The 23554-nt window shown below is 43.4% G+C and overlaps 1 protein-coding gene across 5 annotated transcripts in view; it reads right to left on the bottom strand.

Moving 5' to 3' along the window:
- Positions 1-17501, bottom strand: part of SYT16 (synaptotagmin 16) — a 311747-nt gene extending 294246 nt beyond the window's left edge. For 2 of the 5 annotated variants that reach the window (XM_030811791.1, XM_030811800.1), the window contains exon 1: positions 16867-16968. In XM_030811791.1, the coding sequence (XP_030667651.1) occupies positions 16867-16879 (13 nt within the window). In that variant the 5' untranslated portion in view covers positions 16880-16968. Of the gene's footprint in view, positions 1-16866; positions 16975-17323 lie in introns of those variants that run through there. The other 3 variants (XM_030811810.1, XM_030811769.1, XM_030811764.1) reach the window with 3 other exon arrangements.
- Positions 17502-23554: the final 6053 nt, after the last annotated feature.

Genomic DNA, 23554 nt, shown 5'->3' with positions numbered 1-23554 from the left:
TAAAGGACTAAAAAGTAATACATTAAAATGTTGAAGGGACTCTCATTTCTGGACAAGACGGAGTAAGTACAAAAAACAAAAAGCTTCAAGAAAAGTCTGCTCTCTGTGCCTCAGGGTTTCTGACCTTTGGCACTTTTGATTTGGAGCTGGATAATTGCTGTGGGATCTTGTTCTCTGTATTATAGGATATTTAGCAGCATCCCTGGCTAGATGTCAGTGACAACCCTCCAGTTGTGACAACCAAAAATGTCTTAGACATTGGCAAATGTCATCTGGGGGAATAAAATTATCCGCAGTTGAGAATCCATCCCCTTAGCCAAAGGATGTGGAAGAGGGCAGTGCTGCAAGACAGAACCCTTGTGAATATACTCATTGTATTTTAAGCAAACACCACAAAAGAACCGCACCTCTCTGTATCCTCACCAGGCACTGTGAAGAGCCCTGTTGACCATCCTTGCCTGGCACTAACAGCAGAAGTAGCATGCCTTCCCCTCCTCACTGGAATGGATTGGAGCTCTGTTGACCATTCCTGCCCTAAACCAAGACAGGATCAGAAAAGAAGCAGTGCCCCTTCCTTTCTTCAATGGCATAGCGACCGCAGAACCCACATGGACTGCAGGGAGAAGCGCTCTACCACCCTGCACTTACTAACTGAAGGACAGCAAGAGGCAACACCCTACCTCCTCTCGACTAGAGAGTGAGGAAGGATTATGGAGAAAAGGGGACTGGATAAAGAAATCTTATAAATCTGTGTATGAAGTCCTAAATATGCCCCTAAATGGTCCATGCATGAAATCAACTGGAGTCAACATAGTAAAGTTTTGGGAACTGAACTATGGTGAGAAATATCATATAGGTTTCAATTCACCTATGGATAACACACTATATAGAACAGGTCAGAATAGCAGGGCACAGGCTATAAAAACTAAATCAACATTCAAGCCACAGCCCACAAAAGTGAATAAGACATGAGTTTTGAGTCCAAGCAGGTTGATTGCCTCTAAACCAGAGTTTCATTATGTAATACTCAAAATGTCTAGGACACAATCCAAAGTTATTCATCAAAGTTATTCATCATACCAAGAACAGGGAAAATCTTAAAGACAAGACAATCTACAGACACCAACACCAAAGCGACACAAATCTTGGAATTTATGACAAGGATTTTAAAGCGGTTATCACAAAAATGCTCCAAGAAATTATGAACCCTCTTCAAACAAATGGAAAAACCAGTGGGCTCAGAAAAATACTCAAGATATAAGGAACAAAATTGAAAATAATAGAACTGAAAAATACAATAACTTAATTTTTTTTAACTCACTAGCTGGGCTTAATGGCAGAATGGAGATGACAGAGGAAAGAGATCTTGAAAATATATCAATAAAGCCAGGCATGGTGGCTCACGCCTGTAATCCCAGCACTTTGGGAGGCCAAGGCGGGCAGATCACGAGGTCAGGAGATCGAGAACATCCTGGCTAACACGGTGAAACCCCGTCTCTACTAAAAATACAAAAAATTAGCTGGGCGTGGTGGCAGGCCCCTGTAGCCCCAGCTACTCGGGAGGCTGGGGCAGGAGAATGGCGTGAACCCGGGAGGCAGAGCTTGCAGTGAGCCAAGATCTCACCATTGCACTCCAGCCTGGGCAACAGAGCAAGACTCCATCTCAAAAAAAAGAAAAAAAAAAAAAGAAAGGAAAATATATCAATAGAAATTGTCTAATCTGAACAATAGAGAGACAAGTTTAGGAGGAAGGTATGAACAAAGACTCGGAGCTGTGGGACAATAACAAAAAAACTAACATTTTTGTTATCAGAATCTCAGTAGGATAACAGAAGGAATTCAGGACTGAGAAACTATTTCAAGAAATAATGAAAATATCCCAAATTTGGGGAAAGACATAAATCTAGAGATTGAAAAACCTAACTAAACTTCAAACACGAGAAACCCAAAGAAATTCATACCCAGACATATCATAATTAAATTTCTGAAAATTTAAGACAATAAAAAAATCTTGAAAGCAGTCAGACAGCAATGATAAAGTATACATCATGGGATAACAATTCAAATGACACTGGATTTCACATCTAAAATCATAGAGGCCAGAAGGAAGTGGCACTTTTTCTTTTGTGATATATTAATAGATTTATACTTAAATATATGTCAAGCAGAATGCCAACAACTCTACTAAAATATCATTCATGAAATACAACACTAAATAGTAGATATTATTATAAAAATGAGGAAATAGGTTTTAGCAAACTTTATTTTGTCCAATATAACATATTCTCCAATGCAAAATAGCATTGGGTTTATAATGGCTTATTTTTTCATTACAGTTCTTATCTTTTTCAAACGTCTGTCTAAGCCCATAGACTTTATGATCAGTGTTTTGTTCCTGGTCCAATTGGTGGTGGTGTTTTCCCTAACATTTCCATGATTGTGCACATGCTTTGGGCCTAACAATGTTAGGAATAGCCTTAAAGTGAGAATAAGGAAAAAGAATTTGATCTATATTGTCTGTCTGAGAGTAGTCAGGGTCTTCACCCTCAGCCAAAGGACAAACTGTCACTGCACATAGTGGGTCTGAGATGTGTATTCAGATTTATATGTTTATGGTATCAGATAGGATCCGATTCTCCTTTACACTCAGAACAATCTGTATAACTCTATGTGTTTTTCTTCTTTTCCATTTCTACCAAATCTGCACCACATTTTCAGATCCTATGATTATTTTGTTGGGGTGGAAGTGGCACATTTTTCAAGTGCTAAAATAAAGCAACTGTCAAGTCAGAATTCTATACCAGTGAAAATGTCCTTCAAGATCAAAAGGGAAATCGACATTTTTAGATGAAGGAACACTAAGAAAACTTGTTGCCAGCAATCCTACTCTAAAAGAATTGCTAAAGGAAGTTATTTGGACAGAAGGGAAATATTATAAGAGAAATCTGGATCATCAGGAGTGAAAGAAGAGCAACAAAGATGATAAATACCTTGGTAAACATAATAAACCATTCTTCTCATGAATTCTTTAAAATATGTTTGATTCTTGAAGGCAAAAAGTATGTGTATTCGTTTGCTAGGGCTACCATAACAAAGTACCACAAACTGTGGGGTTCAAACAATAACATTTTCTCATATTTCTGGAGATCAGAATTCCAAGAGCAAGGTGCCAGCAAGGTTGGTCTCTTCTGAGGCCTCTCTCTTTGGCTTGTAGATGGCCATCTTCCTCCTGTGTCTTCACATGATCCTCTCTGTGTCTGCGTCCAAGTCTCCTCTTCTTATAATGACACTAGTCATATTGAATTAGGGCTCACTCTAATGACCTCGTTTTAACTTCATTTTAACTGAATTACCTATTTAAAAACCCTAGCTTCAAATACAGTCACATTCTGAAGTCCTGAGGACTAGTACATCAACATATAAATTTGGGGTGTATACAATTTGGCCCATGAGAGAATATGAATATAATATATACCTAAAAATAGAGGAGCGGATAAAGGGACTTATATGGTGGTAAGAATTATATATTCCATTGAAGTGGTGAAATATTGATTCTAAGTAGACAGTGAGAAGTTCAGTATGTGCAGTGTAGTTCCTACTCCACTTAAAAACATACAAAATATGGCAATAAATAAAATATCAAAAATGTGTAAATAATCCAAAATAAGATAGAGAAGGGAAAATAGAATAACCAAAAAAAAAAATCATGACCAATAGGTCTTATCCCAGCAATGTACCTTTGGTTAACAATAATAGCATTGATTATTCTATCAATGACTCATTTCCAGTGTAAAATGGCAGACTGAACACATGCTTTTATTTCTATTGCTGCACCTCAGATTTCTTAGATAAAAGTATTTTTTTAAGGTAAAAACCAACATCGACAAAAAGAGCAAGGGAGAAACAGTAGCAGATGAGAAAGATCAACACATTTTTGGAAGATGAGAAGGATATAGCTAGCAACTACGTCTCACCATCTTTCTTCACTCTGCAAGGCACCTACACAGGGGAAATGCCACAACAGGCTAGCTGATTCATGCAGCAGAATCCCAGAATGGTTCTGTCATTGTAGGTGCCTGTTCCCTCAGAAGGTGGGGAACAGAGATAGGGCTGAAAACAGGAGAATTGGCAGAAAGGATGTATAGAGAGCCAAGCCTCCACCAGATCCAGCAGCCAACAATGAAGCCAGAGGACTATTCCCTTCCTAAGTGTCATGGATTGAATTATGTTCCCGAAAATTCATATGTTGAAGCCCTGACTCCACTACCTCTGAATACAACTATATTTAGAGATGGGGCCTTTAAAGAGGTAGTTCAAATTAAATAAGGTCATAAGGGTGGGACTCTAACTTAATAGGACTGGTGGGCTTACATAGAGAGGAAAAAACACGAGAGCTTTCTCTCCTCCACCCTGGTAAGGACACAGAAAGAAGGTGCCACCGGCAAGCCAGGAATATTAAAAGGGGTTGGGGTATTTATAAGTTGTGTTTGGCCTCACCAAACACCAACCCTGTTGGCACCTCAGTCTTGGACTTATAACCTCTAGAACTGTAAGAAAATACATTTGTGTTGTTTAAGCCACCCAGACAGTGGTATTTTGTTATGCGAGTCCCAGCTGACTAATACACCAAGTCTACAGGGACCTCTGTTTAATTTCTGGAGAAATAAAAGCAGAGAGGCTGTGGGTTTGGAAACCAGGCATCCCACGTGGCAAGAATGAGGTTCTGTACCAAAAATGGAGCATTCAGGACAAGTCCATGATAATAAAAGGGAAGTCTGCCAGGCCTCTTCACCTCCTGGATTCGCAAAATAATGACAACTAGGCTTATGCCCATGAGCACTTTCAGGGAGAGAGACAGAGACAGGAAATTGGAATCTTCATCTGTAAAGAAAATTACCGGGCCCAGAAAAAATACAGCAGCTTCTCAAATAATGTTGTTTTGTTATAACGTTTTGATGAGAACAAAACACTCTATTCCTGACACCAGAGCCACTGTCTGTGTGGAGTTCATGTCCTGCCCATGTCTGCATAGGTTTTCTCTGGGTACCCCAGTTTCCTCGCACATCCCAAAAATGTGCACATGAGGTGAACTAGCATGTCCACATGGTCCCAGTGTGAGTGAGTGTGGCTGTGTGTGAGTGCCCTGAGATGGGATGGCATCCTGTCCAGGGCTGGTTCCAACCTTGTACCTGAGCTGCCAGGACAGGTCCCAGCCACCCACAACCCTGAACGGGAATAAGTGAGTTGAAAAATGAATGAAGAAATAAAAACAAATTATTATAAAATAAAAATTCATAAAGTATATGATAATCATACCAATGCACAAAAATAAATGATGCACTATGAAAGCACTCAGCAAGCCCTTGTTTGCTTTTTGAACTATGGGGTGGCAGGAAGTGCTCCTGACAATTTTCACTCTGCAAAAGTTAATTCATTGATTTGGCCCACCACCCTACGAGCCACTATTACTCACTGATTCACCAAAAATTAGATAAATAATTATCTTACTTGTTTTTATTAATCTTTCTTAAATGTATATGTAGCTCACATTTATTTCAATGTTTAATATTAAAGGGCTTGGGGTCTTTATTTAGAAGTTTTGTGACCAGAAATACACCATAGAAAGTTAGTTCGTTGTTGTTGTTGTTGTTGTTGTTGTTAAGAGAGAGTCTTGCTTTGTTGTCCAGGCTGGAATCAATGGCATGATCTCAGCTCACTGCAGCCTCAGTGTCCCTGGGCTAAAGCCATCCTCCTACCTCAGCCTTCCAAGTAGCTGGGACTACAGGCATGCACCACCAAGCCTGGCTAATTTTTGTATTCTTTTTGTAGAGACGAGGCCTTTCTATGTGGCCCAGGCTGTTGTCAAACTCCTAGGTTCAAGCAATCCACCTGCCTCCACCTCTCAAAGTGCTGGGATTACAGGCATGAGCCCCAGCCAGGAACTTAACTCTTGTTTACATCAATTATTCTACGGTAAAATTGGCTTTGTTATATGTTGTTTCACCTAAAGTCACAAGTTCTAAGAACCTATCAATTATATTAAGTGAAGACTTACTACATCTACAAATACCAAGAGGGGGCCACAGTGAAATGGAATCCTGAATAACCACCCTGAAGTGACACAGCAAGTAAAGCAGCCCACAACCCTGCCCTTACAAGCTGTTTTGGTGCCCCACTCTCATATGTGAAAGAACCACCAAGGATCACACTTCATTTTTCAAGATGCTAGTGGAGGATTTCTTCCAGAATAACCTATGACAGACTAAAAGCGGTTTTCCATTTTTTTGGTTTTAGGGCTCTTTTCTACTTTGAAATTTTAAGGACCCCAAAGCACTTTAGTTTTTGTTTTATTTATTGATATTTACCATATTCAAAATTAAAGATGAGAAATTTTTAAAACGGAAGCATAGACAAGCACAAGTTTGATTAGCCACAGGGTGATGAAGTCATAGCTCCTCATGCCCCCTCTGCAAATTTTAGTGTACACTCAATAAAATGAGAGTAAAAAGACAAATACATTCTTATTATTATGAAAGTAGTTTTGACCTTGCAGACCCTCTAAAAGTCTTAGGGACCACCATTACCTTGAGTTCACACTTTGGAAACTGCTGGAGTGAAGGATGGGACGCAGGAAAAAATGGCAGCCTCGCAGTAGATAAACAGAATGAATTGGGCAAATATTAAAATGCTTATTATAGCCGGGCATGGTGGCTCACGCCTGTAATCCCAGCACTTTGGGAGGCTGAGGCGGGCAGATCACGAGGTCAGGAGATTGAGACCATCCTGGCTAACATGGTGAAACCCCGTCTCTACTAAAAATACGAAAAATTAGCTGGGCGTGGTGGCGGGCGCCTGTAGTCCCAGCTACTTGGGAGGCTGAGGCAGGAGAATGGTGTAAACCCAGGAGGTGGAGGTTGCAGTGAGCCAAGATCCTGCCACTGCACTCCAGCCTGGGAGACAGAGCGAGACTCCACCTCGAAAATAAATAAATAAATAAAATAAAATGCTTATTATATATAAGCCATCACCATGCATATTCAATAGAAAACAAAATTGAGGAAATATCTGCAGAAGTAGTTCTTTCCTTCAAGGAGAATATAGACTAGAATAAGGCCAAACAAGAAAAAGTATATAAGAGATATGAATAAAATGAGTGACAGATTCTGAATGGGAGAGTTGACAAAGATTTCAAAGAGAAAACAGAAGAGCATGGGACTCGGGACACAATGCAGAAAAGAACCCTTTTTAATAAAGTGAGTTCAGACTCTTCTCTTTGTATTCATTTTATATAGACCAATTTTCTCCAAAAAAATAAAAATGTTTGTCTCCAGGATCCAACTGACTTCATAAAGAGTGGGATAGTCTTAAGTTGATTACAAACAGTGTTCAGAGTTTCAAGAAATGGACATGGAATCAAATCAGTACTTTCCATTAACCAAACTCTTGAGAATAGTTTCATATTTTAAACTCTAAGACAATCATCTTAAAGCAAGAATTCAATCAGCAGCTTATTGTCACATGGAACAGTATCATAAAGCAGTCAGTCACTGTCCAGTTTCTAGATTTCTATCACATTATGTTTGTTTTTTGTTTGTTTTTTGAGACAGGGTCTCGCTGTGTCACCCATGCTGGAGTGCAGTGGTGCCACCTCAGCTCACTGCAACCTTTGCCTCCCAGGCTCAAGCGATTCTCCTGCCTCATCCTCCCGAGTATCTGGGGTTACAAGTGTGCACCGCCACACCTAGCTAATTCTTCTTTTTTTTTTTTTTTTTTTTTCTCGTATTTTTAGTAGAGATGGGGTTTTGCCATGTTGGCCAGGCTGGTTTTGTACTCCTGGCTTCAAACAACCTGCCCACCTCAGCCTCCCAAAGTGCTGAGATTACAGGCATTAGCCACCACAACCAGCCTCTATCATGCTTTTTTTAAGTGCAAAGCAATAGCCTGAAGTAGATAAAATCATTAAGAGTATACAACATAAGCATATTAAAACTTTACACTGCATTCCAGGCTGGGCAGCAGAGTAAGACCCTGTCTCTTAAGAACAAATTAAAAATAAAAAAATAGGCCAGGCACAGTGGCTCACACCTGTAATCCCAGCACTTTGGGAGGCTGAGGTGGAAGGATCACGAAGTCAGGAGTTGGAGACCAGCCTGGCCAACATAGTGAAATCCTGCCTCTACAAAAATACAAAAAATTAGCCGGGCATGGTGGCAGGCACCTGTAATTCCAACTACTCAGGAGGCTGAGGCAGGAGAAATCGCTTGAACCCAGGAGGCAGAGGTTGCAGTCAGCTGAGATCGTGCTACTGCACTCCAGCCTGGGTGACAAAAATGAAACTCTGTCTCAAAAAATAAATAAATAAATAATAAAAAAATAGAGCCTTAAAACTTTAAGTAATCCCCTATCCCCGTATAATGCCTCACACATTGGCAAGGTACCCTAAAACAATCCATTTTCTCCCATGAAAAAACAGTTGTTCTTTGGTATCATTCTTCCTCATTTGTCTCACTCTGTGCCCTTTACCCACTTTCAACCTGAGTTTCAGAGCGTCATCCTGACTTCCTGTGTTTTTTAATTTTTCCAAAAATGAGACAATTTGAGTGTTTTCATTTTTATAAATCTGTAACGTTTTCATAAAATTCACAAAGCATACTGCCTTCTGCTTCTTCAGAGCTCACCACAGCAGCCTCTTATTCAGATGGACTTCCCCAATAGCAGCTCGAACACCAAAAATTACCCTTCCAGCACCATTGTTTCTACCGTGCAACAGCTCTCAGGTTGGAAAGAAGAGAACAATTTCTTCTCTGACGGAGGCAATTATTTCAGGCTTTACCACCTGCAATGGTTAATAGTAGGTGTCAACTTGACTGGATTGAAGGATGCCTAGATGGGTGGTGAGCAGTGTTTCTGGATGTGTCTGTGAGGGTGTTTCCAGAAAAGAATGATGCAGGAGTCAGTGGCCTAAGAGAAGCAGACCAATCCTCAATGTGGATAGGCACCATCCAGTTGGCTGGCAGTCCTACTAGGACAAAGAAGGAGTGGGGGAAAAGATGGGGGATCCACCCTCTGCTCTCTCTCTCTCTCCCTGCCAGAGCAGGACTTTCTCCTCCTGCCCTTGGACATCAGACTCCAGGTTCTTCAGCTTTTGGATTGTTGGACTTGTACCAGCAAGCTCCTAGAGGCTCTCAGTCTTTTGGCCTCAGACTGGGAGCTGTACTGTTGGCTTCCCCAGTTTTGAGGCTTTCGGAATTGGACTGAGCCATGCTACCAGGCTCTGTGACAGCCATGCCACTGGCTTCTCTGGTTCTCCAGCTTGCTCATGACATATGCTGGGACTTTACCTTTGTGATCGTGTTAGCCAATTCCCCCCTAATAAATCCATTTTTATAGATGTATCCTATTGGCTTTGTCCCTCTAGAGAACCCTGACTAGTACACCATCCCAATGATATCTAAAGTCTTAAAGAGGAAATGTAATACTCCAAATAAAAATCTAATTGAAGAAGTAGATATAAAAGTTTCATGGGGAGTATAGCAGACAGATTCTAAGATGGCTTATGATTACTCCCATCTCCTAGTACTCACACCCTTGTTTAATCCCTTCCTTTTGAGTTAAGAAGGAACCTATGACTTGCTACTAACCAAGAGAATACAGCAAAGGTGATGGAATGTCACTTGCATGATTCTATTACTAGGAGACTTTCTCCCTTGCTGGCTTTGATGAAGCAAGAGGCCATATTGGGAGGTTCACATAGAAGGGAATTGAGGTAGCCTCTAGCTAAAGCCAGTAAGAAATTGAGGCCCTCACTCCATCAGCCTGCAAGAGTCTGAATCCTGTCAATGCTCATGAGCTCAGTAGTGGATCTGCTCCACTCAAGCCTTCAGATGAGAGCCCAGCCATAGCTGACACCTTGATTGCAGCCAGCAAACTCCTGACCTACAGAGCTGTGGAATGACAGATAAGTGTTTTTTTAAGCTACTAGCTTTGTGGTAATTTGTTATGCAGCAATAGATAACAAATATAGGGGAGTATAAAAAAACACTGTAGAAAATATGACTGTGATTCTAATTATCACCACTAAAATCTAACAATTGATTTGGACTAGTTAGGAAAGATATTGTAATGCACTTCTAAAAAGTTTAAGAAATAGGATGATGGGGTTAGGGGAGAGGGGTCATCCTCTACCTTTTTCCTGTGGAGAAGAAAGGGAGGGCTGTTGAAGGCAGCCCAGCTGCTGAGGGCTCTGCAAACCTGACACTAATAGAGCTGGCGTGTCTCAGCCAAAATACCAAGAATAGTGAAACCAAAGGGAAAAGCAGATTGGCAGGCATGGGGAGTTAGAGCAGGAGCTAGGAAGCAAGAGAGACAGAGAATGTCAACATGGGCAGGGGGAGGATCCCAGGGCAGATGTCTGAGACAGAGAAAGGCTACTCCCAGAAGGAAGGGCTGGATGGCTAAGGTCAGGACCAGTGGAGACAAGGTCATTTATGTATGAGTATTACTAGCATATTAAGCTTTTTTAAAGCTCAATAATGGAGCAGCCAGAAATTTTTCAGGCTTATCAACATCACTGAAGGGGCTTTTATAAAACTTCAGAGCCAGGAGGGCATTCACCTCTGAAAAATGAGGCGGGCTGATCACTTGGGGTCAGGAATTCATGACCAGCCTGGCCAACAGGCTGAAACCCTGTCTCTTCTAAAAATACAAAAATTAGCCAGGCATGGTGGGAGGCACTTGTAATCCCAGCTACTCAGGAGGCTGAGGCAGGAGAATCGCTTGAACCCAGGAGGCGGAGGTTGCAGTGAGCCAAGATCATGCCACTGCACTCCAACCTGGGCGACAGAGCGAGACTCCGTCTCAAAAAAAAAAAACAAAACTCTGAAGAGGTAGCCTGAAACATATCCACCCAGTGCTATAGCCATCCATCAGTCATTCCTGAGAGGGGTAGGCCACGAAGCCCAGAGAGATCGCCAAATGCACATCAGCGGAGAAGTGCTCAAAACCCTCTTGGCTCTTAAATCAAAGAGGTAGCTGTCGTAGCCCTTTTCAGAGCTCATCAGTGAACCCTCTCAAGGTTTCTACAAGTTGTGTGTGTGCACATTTCACAAATCCACATGCTCATGGTACAAGTACACTTGCACAAAACAATAAGCATTGGGGAAGAAAACATGATTATTACTTCTATTTAAAATCTGAGTTCTGCACCTTTGGGTGCTTGTCCTAGATTCTCTTCCCTAGTCTTACATTTGTACGCAGATCACTTTTTCTTAATTTTATATTCCTCACACACAAAAAATGGAATCAATGACTAGGCACCCTGTTTCTGAGAGTCAGATTGTTCTCATAATATGAGGTACACCCTATGGGGAGGTACACGCCACGGGAAGGATCTTGTAGCAGGTAAAGGGACAGACATTTATTAATGCATATGTTGTGCCAGCAACTCTGTTCCATCTCCTTTACTCCTTATAATTCCTCAGAGTGGAATAAGCCAAAGCCTCTGGGAAGTTAAACAATTTACCTATTACCCAGCCTTTGAGTGGCAGGGCCAGAGTTCACAACCCAGGCACCTCTGGAACCAGGCCTGTGCTCTCTTCCACCATACCACACTCAGTTCGTCAATCTTTTGCAATTTCTATTGAGCTAAGCCAATTGAAAACCTACTTGTAATTGGTAGATTATGTTTATGGTGCACTTTTGAATTAAGTATATAAACCAGGGGCATTTTCATGCAGGGTGGGTAAAATCATTTTATGTCTCTCAATCTTTGCTCCATTGTGAGTAAAATTATAGAATGTGACTTATTATATTCCTAAAATTAGAAGCAAGAAGAATATTATATTCTCACAATAAGAAAATTTTATTCTAAAGGGGTAATATCCATCTGTAAATTTAAACTACCTAAAATCAGATACGTATAATTCTTAATGGAAGGATGACAGCTGTGCATAAAATTTTTTTTGTAATATGCGCTTCAGATACCTCTCTAATCTACTAGAAAGCACTGTCAGTGAGTTTGATTATCATCTTAATATACAGACAATTGTTAAATGGCATAATAGGCATCTTATCATTCATAATGCTAAATAATAGTTAATGAATACATAATATTCTACTGACCTAAAAGGACAAATGTCATCCAAATTTACTATACTCAGGAAAAGGGAAGGTTTATTCCTCCCAAGATATCTGTCTTATTTCTTTTATAAAACATAAAGACCAAATTTTACATTCATTTAGAAACTCAGGTTGGTCAAGAAAAAGCTTCACTGGGTTTACCCACTCAAAGATGCCATGGTGAAATGAAAACACAGGAATTCTATTCAAACAGTATGGAATTATTTATGCTGATTTACTCTTAGAATGTTTCAATAAGATAACATCAACTGGGTAAATCAGTTGAGAATATTGCCACCATAACCATCTTTATGTTTTCTTCTAGAATTTAATTCTTGGTTTAAAAACAGGAGGAGCAGTTTAGAAAACAAAACAAGAACAAGCAGGTTCACAGACCTTTTCTTCTACACTGTTTATAGTTACCCAGGCTTAGTCAGCTTTTCAAACTTAAAACAAGTGCACAGCCCATATATGTCAAATCAGTACATTCCTCAGAACTCTGCTATTCTATAACATTAATAATATCTAAATGCTGTTTTGTTTTTTTTTTTTTTTTGAGACAGAGTCTCACTCTGTCACCCAGGCTGGAGTGAGGTGAGGCAATCTCGGCTCACTGCAACCTCCACCTCCCAGATTCAAGTGATTCTCCTGCCTCAGCCTCCCAAGTAGCTGGGATTACAGATGAGTGCCACCACACCCTGCTAATTTTTGTATTTTTAGTAGAGATGGGGTTTCACCATGTTGATCAGGCTGGTCTCAAACTCCTGACCTCGTGATCCACCCGCCTCGGCCTCCCAAAGTTCTGGGATTACAGGCGTGAACCACCGCGCCCGGCCAAGAGTGGAAGTTCTTAACTAAGAAAGAAAGAAGAGCTCTCTGCAGCAGAGAGGGATCCTAAAGAAATGGGTTGCCCTGGGGGAAATTCTTTAACAATGTAAATAATTCTGTTCCTCTTAAAATTTTCACACAACAGTTCAGCATCCATGGATGAATCTTGCTTGAATTAATTATTGCTATGATGGTTTCAAAGTAGTAATTTGCTAACTCTTCATCTATATTTTTTAGTTGGCATCATTTATAAACTTTTTAATAATGACTAGGGTTAGAAATCATTTAACTCAAGATTTTCTGTCCATTTTCAGCTAAAGTGAAGCAATTTTCTTTTAAAGTCTAAGCATCTGAAATCCTGAACATCTCAAGTCACTGTTTAGCACTAGTTTCTAAGGTGGACTTGTTGAGGGCTTATATTTGATCCCCGACCCCCACCCACCCTCTTCCAGGACTGAGCACTGAGTGGAAATTGCTGATGGAATAGACAGGATGGGGAGAAAGGAAACTGCAGGTTGCCAACAAGAAAGAAGAAGGGAAAAAGTGGCTGCTGGTGGAGACCAACTGCAGGGCAGGAACATCAGCCTGTGATGCAACAGGCAAAAATGACACAAGATCAGCCAGGAAACCAGGAGCACCCAAATGGGGACAGATGTCTCCTTTTACAATACCAAATGTTCATCTGTCACAGCCCCAAAGACACATCCACCTGAAAACTGCTAAGATTTCTGGGGTATGATAGAGTTAGATGTTTCCAACATTACCTAAACATGCCTGGCTGTTCCTAAGAAATTCTTACAAACAGACTAAAGTGACTTCAAAACTAAACACCTATAAAAGGAAGTACTAATAATGCAACATATGCCATAAGTGGAATAAAAAAAGAAAAGTAGTGCTTCACTACTTTTGTGTTCTGGAAACAAAATATTATCTGGAATACTTGTCACTGAGGAAATCATGAAATAGTTCAGTACCCAAGTACCACCACTTTATATAACAGACTAGGATCTCAAATTTCCTCACGATTTCATGATAACTTACTGAAAACCAAGTTGAAGCTCTCGAGTTCTCCTTTTCTCCTCTGGAATCTGCCCTTAGACAGCATGCTATCTAGATATAAGAGCATTTTCTATTGGCTATGTTCTTTTTTGTGAACATTATAAGTTTCCAGGCAAATATTTTAAAAATATCTCCATATTTTATATAATTTACATGCTACATTCATATAGAAGGTCTTTCTGGATTCTCTCCAGAAATGACTGGAATAGAACACTTGGATTTTGCCTGGTTTTAGAACCAATTTTTCCCTCAAGGGGAAATTTTGTGGGGGAGAAAAATGGGGGTTGAGGGAAGCAGTCAGCTATAGCCCTAAGGCAATATTGTGCCCAGGTTTGATTTATCTTATCCAGGTCATGTAGTCACTGCATGGTGACAAGACAGGACTGCTAAAGAAGTGATCATCACTCTGTTCCTACCTGCCTCTCACCTGTCACTTCCTCACCTGCAGAGGTAAGGAGGACAGAGGAACAGTAGTTCCTGTATCACTGGAACTTGTTAGAAATGTGAATTCTCAGGATGCACCCCAGACTTACTGAATCAGGAACTCTGGGAGTGAAGTCCAGCGATCTGTTTGAATAAGCCCTCTGGGCAACTCTGATGCATGTTAAAGTTTAAGACCTCCTTTTTAAAAATACTGATGTCAGGGTCTTTTTTAAAGCTCTCTGGGGTAATTCTAATATGCAACTAGGACTAAGAACCAGAGCTAACTAAAGAACTCTATATCTGGGAGAAGCCCTGGGCTCTACATTTTCAGAATCATCTCCATGCTAACAGAAGGTTGTGGGACTTCGGGTTGCAAACGTGGTCAAGCTTTGTGGGACATTTTTCAAGACACTGAGAATACTTTCCTTCTCTCCCTTTTGATAGTAGGGACACATAGTAAGCCTCTCACATTACTTTTGAACAAGAACAAAGAGAAAATAATGTTTCTCCACAGTTTGGAAACCTTTCAGATTTCTAGCTCCATCTCAGCTAAGAAAGAACGTAAGATTGAGCCTAAAAAACTGCTCAAGAGCTGAGATGGTCAAATATCATCATAATTTTTTCATAAACAAAATCAACGGGCAAAAGTTTGATTCTTCAGTACAGTTGAGTATGCCATATAAGGAAGTAGAAGAAACGTCAATCTAAATAAATTGGTATGGAAGCATCTCAGTTTATTTTTTTAGGGTACTAAATGTATCATCTTAACCAAAACATAAGAAAATAAATAGCAGAACAGTGTCCCACTGCATGTGTGTGATGCACAGTTGCCGGTAGATACCTTGAACCCCTTTGCCTTTGTTTTTCATGAATAACACAATAAGGCCAAATCTCATGATCTCCTTCTTTGTTGAGTCTTACTTTGTTAAGCCTCAACCATAATTTTTTTTCCAAACACACACACACACACACACACACACACGAACCGAATCACACTTTGTATAAATGAACAGAGCTGAGGAAAGGTAAATTTGGCCCAAATTAGCTGATTTTACTGGAAACACCTGATCAACATTTTTCTCTTTAAAAAGGAGGAGAGCATGTTGGTATCCCCACACATATCAGATGATGGCAAAACAGCAGGGAGAGGACAACCACCATTTACTGAAGGCCACCTGTGTGCCCATCGCTTGTAAGAGCTATGAATGACAGCCTTGTCCTAATTTAGAGAAACTGAGGACAGTGCCATGGTCCCACTGCTAGTGAATTCTAGAGAGATAAAATACAGGTCTGTTTGACTACAAAAACTCAAGCTCTCCACATTATCCTAAAGCTGTGTTCTTGGCTGGGATAATTGTTTACAAGAAAGATAATAAATTATTGCAGAAATTTTGACATCTCATTTTCCCATCTCTTTTCCTCCTCACCTCTCAAAAAAAAATACCTTCCAAAGGGCCTCTGTAGCCAGCACACCATTCGATTTTTGTTTTTTTCCTCTGTGGCCCAGACTGGAGTGCAATGGCAGGGTCATAGCTCACAGCAACCTCGCATTCCTGGGCTCAGGTGATCCTCCCGCCTCGGCCTCCCAAAGTGCTGGGATTACAGACCTGAGCCATCACATCCAGCCCCATTCACTCATCTAATGAAGCCCGTAACATGTGCCAAACCTGTGCTAGGGACTTTGGATGCTAGGTACGGCAGGTGTGACTTGGTTTTACTCTGAACTCCCTTTGAAGCTTCACTAATACGTATCTGGCTTCAAATGCAACTAACTTAACCAGTTTTCATAGACGGGATTCCAATTTCCAAAGGCACTGAGCCATAAGAGCAGCGGTGCCAAGATGCCAAAAGCAGGCCAACCCAGCGCCTTCCAACGCTTCCATTCAGAGTTTCAACCTAATGTCTCCAGGCACTCCTCCCACCCACTGACCATGGTAACCAGATGCGGTCTCCAGCCGGCCTTGTGCTGCCCGCTGTGAATACAGCCCATGGGCCACCGGGCAGCCGAGCCCTGCAAGCCACCCTGATCCCCAGAAGGCAGACGCACAAACCCGACCCAGAACTCGAGGCGAACCTTGAACTCACAGCGCCAAAAACGCGCAGTGCCTTCGTTTGCCCGGCTCGCTGAAGGCTGGCTCTGGGCCTGGGGGCAGTGCCCGCGAAGGGCTGCGATGCCAGGCCCCGCTGCCACACGGCATCGAGGGTCCCTCCGCCTCGGCGTCGGGCGCACGCCCTTCTGCCACATCCCTCGCGGGGCGCGCCGCCAGGGCCACCTGCCCTTTCAAGCCCCGCCAGGCAGCCAAGGGTGATGAGCGGAGGGGGACCCGGCCGCTGCTACCGCGAGCCAGCACAAAGGCAGCGTCTGAAATCGGAGAACTTCCCACCCTGGGCACCGCGGCCTCCCCCCACCCCTGGCCTCCGCGGCCGGAGCGCACTCACTGTCAGTCGCCATGGTCCGACGAAGGGGCTGCCCGGCGGCCGCCCAGGCTCGGGGAACCAGCGCCGAGCCCGGCCGGGCGCGCGCTCCTCGGCAGGCCGGGTGCGCTCGGGGGCCGCGCCGCGCACAGCCCCTCCTGCCGCGCGCCCCCGCCGCGCCGCCCCGCGCCCGGCAGCCGCCAGCCCTGCGGCCGCTGCCGGCGTCCCAAGAGCCCAGCCTCCCGGGCACAGCGGCCGAGCTGCGGCGCCCGGAGGCTGGATCTCCCCCTCCTCGCCTCGCCGCGTCCGTCCCCCTCCCCTCCTTTCCTTTCCTGCCCCTCCCCCAAAGAGGATGCTCGCAGCAAGTTGGAAACACGCTCCCGGCCACGCTAGTGTCGCCTCTCCACGACACCTTTCCTACAACGTTCCCGCTACATCCTTGTTTTCGTGTCACCTTTTCCATTCGCCGCTTCATCCCTACCTCGAGCTTCTCACCAGCTGGGTTGGGACCCCATGCTCAGCCCCAGGTGGAAGGAGCAAAGCAGGAGAAGAGCTAGGGGTGTGGGGGAGGACGAGCCAGGTGCTGGGCATTAATCCTCCGGGGCAGGAGCTCTCCTGCGAAACCGCTCAACCCCATCTCCGTAGGCTCCAAGTGGGCCGTGTTCTTCATGTCACCCTCTGTTTTGTCTCCGATGTGAAAATAGTTCCCAGCACGTAGTAGGCTCTCAGCAGATTTTGTAAAGTGGGTGAATGGATGTCTTTATAACTGGATGCCTGCATGAATGAATGAATGAATGGCCAACTAACTGATTGGACGTCCTCTGGACGAGCAACTGATACATGACCATAGCCAACCACAGCCCGCCACTGACTAGGGATGGACGCTAGAGTAAGTAAGTGGACCAGGCCGAACGAGTGAGCCAGCGTCTTGTGCCTCACAAGCCATTGTGGTTCAGGAGGGCTCTGAACTGAGGCTGTCAGTTCAGAATGATGTTGTATACATCTTCTCGAAGTCCAAAAACCAATTTCTGATGGATTATTGGATTATTCTGCCATTACTTTTGCACCAACCTAATATATTAGGGGACAGTGGTACATTAGAAACCCCCATCTCCACCACCAGATCCATCATGTGAAGGATCAAATGGCTCAAACACGTGTCCTAAATTACCTGGCAGGCTAGATACTTCTTAAAGAGACAATCCATTTCGCCCAGGCGTGGTGGCTTAAGCCTGTAATCCCAACACTTTGGGAGGCCAAAGTGGGAGAATCACTTTAGCCCGGGAGTTCAAGTCCGCAGTAAACTATGATTGCACCACTGCACTCCAGCCTGGGTGAAAGAGCAAGACCCTGTCCCTAGTTTTTAAAAGAAGAAAAAAGGGCCGGGTTCACACCTGTAATCCTAGCACTTTGAGAGGTCTAGGCAGGTGGATGGCTTGAGCCCAAGAGTTTGAGACAAGTCTGGGCAACATAGTGAGACCCTGTCTCTAGAAAAAATAAAACAAAAATTAGCCAGGCTGGTGGTGCATGCCTGTGGTCTCAGCTACTCAGTAGGCTGAGGGGGAGGATCACTTGAGGCCGAGAGGTGAAGGCTGCAGTGAGCTGAGATCATACCACTGCACTCCAGCCTGGGCGACAGAATGAGACCCTGTCTTAGAAAAATAAAATAAAATAAAAATACAAAGATACAATCAATTTGATGCATTTGGAGATGCACATTCAACCCAATCAGCCCCGGGCTGGATGCTGAGAAGACTGAGGAGCAAGGCTCCTGTCTGCCTGTCCACCAGCTCCCATGTGGCTAGGCAGACAGAAAACTGCCAGAGAACAATGCAGGAGTCCTCTCTGGTCAGTTCACAGAGCACGATGAGGGAGAGAATATTCTGATCAGGTTCCACATTCTGATTCAGTCCACCTGGAGTAGGACTTAGGGGTGTCCTTTTTTTTAATTGTGTTTAGCCTTTATTTGTTTTAACACAGGTGATTCTGAAGCACACTTCTAGTTAAAAACCACAGAGACCTGGTTCATTTGTCTTTCACAACAACCATCTGCAGTAGACCCAAAAGCCAACACTCCTGAAGTGGGTTGGATGGGGAAAAGGAAAACAGAATTAAACATGACCCTGGAGTCTTGAACCTATTTGGTGCTCACAAACCAGGAGGTTAAGCTGGTGTGAGGGCAAAAAGGGTGGGTTGGGTTTGGATTCAACTGAAGGGTCAGTGGAACATGTGTGAGGCTCCTTATTCATTAATCAAACTGGCTTTTCCAAATCAGAAAAAGAAAAAAAATGACAATTCAAAGTGTATGTTCAATAAATGACTTCTGAATAATGGACCTGTTGGATAGCAGGTTTGCATAGCACCAGATGTCAGATGAGAAGGGGTTAATGAACAAGTAGATTTCACAGAGGCGGAGGCCCCAAGCATAGATAATTCTCTTAAAAAGTTTAATGGTGAAGGAATGAAAGAGGATGGAGAGCTTTGGAAGAGAGCAGGATCAAGATAAGATGGGTTTTATGTTTTGTTTTGCTTTAAGATAGATTTTTGTACACATATTCAAGTATTTAATATATAAAAGAATAAATTTTCACTTTTCTATAACTAAATTAACTTTCTGGTCCAAGCCCCTATTACACCCATTGTTAGGGAGTTTGATTTTACTCAGTTCAAGGTAAACATCAATTCAGGCTTTTCTCAGGCAATTCAGAGTTTCCCTTCCTCATTTTTTTCTTGGGGTTGCATCCATGTTTGGAAGGACAGGTTGGGTAGCATCAGGGATGGTAAGAGGTATCAGGCCCCATCTGTCCTTGTTGGGATGTACCTCTTTTGTCTGTACCTCAGAGCTCGTCAGACCTCCACACCCATGAGTGTGGGTGGCAGCCACCACTCTGTCCTCTCCTCCACACCAAAGCCCCTACAGGTCTGACTTTTTCTCCTTGACTTTCCTGTTGCTCTGGAGAGGAAAAGTTTGGCTACTCACCCATTCCATTCTAAGGAAACGTGAGATCTGTGGAGTCTCATGCCTTTTCTAACAAGCCAAACAACCATTTCTTTCTTACCATTCCCTTACTATGTGGTAGAGGGGAGCTCTGCATAATGGACCACCAAGCAAGACATTTACTGTGAAATGAGACAAAGGTCCCCTTACGGCTCAATTTCCCCAGCCTATCTGGAAGTTCTACCACCTCCCCGCCAATGCCTGAGAATGGCATGTTTTTCCAAGAAGGGGTATAGGATGTTTTCAGCCCCATGTAACTGCATAAGGGTGGCTTAAACAATAACACACCTTGTTATATATCAAGGGATCCAAAGGTGGGTGGTTCCGTGGTTGATTTAGCATCTCCACAATGCCCATAAGAACTTGGACTCCCCACCTTCCTCCTCGGCAGTAAGGCTGCTGCAGCACAAAATCTCCCAAATCTGGTGGGAGAGGGGGATATTCCTCCTCGTCTCTCTCTCTCTTTTTTTTTTTTTTTTCTATTTGAGACGGAGTCTCACTCTGTCTCCCAGACTGGAGTGCAGTGGTGCGATCTCGGCTCACTGTAACCTCAGCCTCCCGGGTTCAAGCAATTCTCCTGCCTCAGCCTCCCGAGTAACGGGGATTACAGGCTTCCACCACCATGCCCAGCTAATTTTTGTATTTTTAGTAGAGACAGGGTTTCACCATGTTGGCCAGGACGGTCTCGATCTCCTGACCTCAAGTAATCCACTCACCTCAGCCTCCCAAAATGCTGGGGTTACAGGCATGAGCCACCACGCCCAGCCTCATCTCTCTTTTTTTTATCAGAGAAAGAAATCTTTGTAAAAGCCCTCAAAGGCCTTCTCCACCCTTCTGGTGGCACTGGAGGCTGGGAACGCAAGCATCTGTTATTTTCAGCGTTTATGGCACAAAGTGGATTCTGCCAACAAGGAAGAAGGGGGTGGGAATGACTGCCGGGCCCACCGTCAGTGTCTGCCGTCGTCTTCGTATACCCTCGGCAGACTCTCGCCTCACTGCTGTCCTTTATGACCCTTCTCCGTCCATGGCTAAGGAAACCTATCTCCTAACAGGCTGGAAAACTCACTCTTGAAACATCCTGCTTTCTTACAAATCTCTGTGTCTTACATTTGGACCTTTGCCTTTGAAATTCAAAGCCAAGATTTTGGCTCTTTTGGTTGCCTCCACACCTAAGGCCAGAGAGAGTAAAGTCTAGTTAGAGACAGGGAGACCCAAATGATACGTGAAATTACGTAACAGGAATGAAAAATACGTAACTCCATAGCAAGCTAGTATTTCTTCAGTACACTTATGAAGCGAGAGGAAAGAGCCACTGGAGAAGAAAGATCTAAAATGCAAAGAAAAGGCCAGGCGTGGCGGCTCACGCCTGTGATCCCAACAATTTGGGAGGCCAAGGAAGGCGGATCACCTGAGGCCAGGAGTTTGAGACCACCCTGGCCAACATGGCGAAACCCCATCTCTACTAAAACTACAAAAATTAGCCGTACATGGTGGTGGGATCCTGTAATCAATCCCAGCTACTTGGGAGGCTGAGGCAGGAGAATCGCTTGAACTTGGGAAGCAGAGGTTGCAGTGAGCCGAGATCACACCATTGCACTCCAGCCTGGGTAACAGAGGGAAACTCTGTCTCAAAAATAAAATAAAATAATAAAATAAAATGAAATGCAAAGAAAGGTAGGAACACGTGTTAGTGGCAGCATGGCCAGGACAGGCAGAGAATTTCATCTTTGATCAAGAACCATTTTCAGTCTCAGAAACATAAGTTGAGAAAGAGAGAATGATACGATGCAAAAGGATTTTATGAAGAGGGAGGTTGAGGGAGCTCAGGCATGCGATGCGGTCTCAAGTTTTTCTGTAATGTAGGACCTGAGCTTAGTTGCCAAGAAGGGAAAGAGGTGGATTTGAGGATCTAGAAGCACGGAAGAGGTTTTAAGCTGTCTCTATTAGGAAGAGGAAATGAAAGGGATGAATAGAAGGACTTCCGGCCAGCAGTGGGGGGCCCTCCTGGAGTTAGACCCCAGAAGTGCAGAAGGCAAGGCAGCCATTTGGAAGCAGGTAGTGGAAGCAGATGGAAATTGAATTCTGGGTTACTGTGTCCCCAAAATAGCCAGCCATAGGGCTCAAGGAGTTGGGAGAAATGAGTGGAGCCACAGCAGGAGTGAGGAGGGAGAATGCTGAGGGGCCCAGGGCCTGGAAACCTTGAAGATGAACGGTAGGAGGACAGGCTCAGGTAGTCTGGGTGAATGTTAGCTCTTGGGACTGTATATACATAATAGAGATTGGGACAGAGAAAGGGCAAGACTGAGCAATTGCACTGAAAATGTTTCAGCTGGCCGGGCACGGTGGCTCAAGGCTGTAATCCCAGCACTTTGGGAGGCTGAGGCAGGCAGATCAGGAGGCCAGGAGTTCAAGACCAGCCTTGCCAACATGGTGAAACTTTGTACTAAAAACACAAAAATTAGCTGGGCGTGGTGCCACGTGCCTGTAATCCCAGCTACTCGGGAGGCTGAAGCAGGAGAATCGCTTGAACCAGGGAGTCGGAGGTTACAGTGAGCTGAGATCATGCCACTGCACTCCAGCCTGGCGGCAGAGCAAGATTCCCTCTCAAAACAAAGAAAAGAAAAAAGCTTCAGCAAAGATAATTTACGATTCTTGCAGGGCTCTTCTGACTTACAATTTTGCCATAATTGTAATTCAGATGTCACCATCCACATTGCTTAACTTCATTTCCAGAATAAGGCAGGACAAAGACCTTTTATACACACTGCACAGAAGTTACTGTATAGGCTCTCTGACCCTTGGCTGATGACTACATCCTGCTGACTTTATCAACACTCTGGCTATAAACAAGAAATGAGAGCAAGGCAGGGTGAAGGGCTGCAGCCACATGCTGAGTGGGTCTGTGTCACCGTGGAGACTATTTCTGGTTGAAATAGCTATTGCTTTTTCTTTGTTGCCGTAGGTGGAAATGGAAAAATTATTTTAGCTGTGCGTGTGGCCTGCAAGCTACTGAGCATTTTATCTGACACCAAAGGAGAGGCATTTTTTTATTGTTTTTATAGAACTTACCTTTGAGTTTCATTAGGTGTCTATATCTCTTCCAAATAGTATCCCTGTATATTTCCTAAGCCTCTGAACTCAAGTACTTCAGAACATTCAAATATGACATAGAATATGGTAATAAAAATTATAGGATCTTAAAAATCGCCATTAGATAATAAATAGGATTATGTTCTGATTTAATCCCTGCAAGTCATATGGAGAATGAACAGAAGACAGGGCCACTCAGGTGGAATTCTGGTCTGGAAGGTAGAAGGCAGGGCCTGGGTTTGATGGTTAAATTTCCAACAATGACTGGAGAGATTCAGTGACCTAAACCCAGAAAACCACTGGCTTATGGTTGCCTGTCTCCCACTCCAGGTTGCCCCTATGCTGTCTGAACATGTACAGGCAAGGCAAGTAGTTAAGGAATCTATGAGGTAGAAATTTAGAAGTAGAATTAAGTGTGGGAATAACCAGTTTCAGGGAAAAGTAAGAGTCTGTAGACCAGGCAGACAAATAGGTCAAACGGATGGTTCTACTCTTCAAAGCCATATGTGTGAATACGCTATTGATATTTTTCTTGTAACTAAGTAAAGCCTATTTTTAAAAAGTACTTTTTAGGCTGAGCACAGTGGCTCACGCCTGTAATCCCAGCACTTTGGGAGGCCAAGG

Source organism: Nomascus leucogenys, chromosome 1a, assembly GCF_006542625.1.
Source record: "Nomascus leucogenys isolate Asia chromosome 1a, Asia_NLE_v1, whole genome shotgun sequence".
Taxonomy (NCBI): domain Eukaryota; kingdom Metazoa; phylum Chordata; class Mammalia; order Primates; family Hylobatidae; genus Nomascus; species Nomascus leucogenys.
This window is presented reverse-complemented; position numbering and strand designations above follow the sequence as displayed.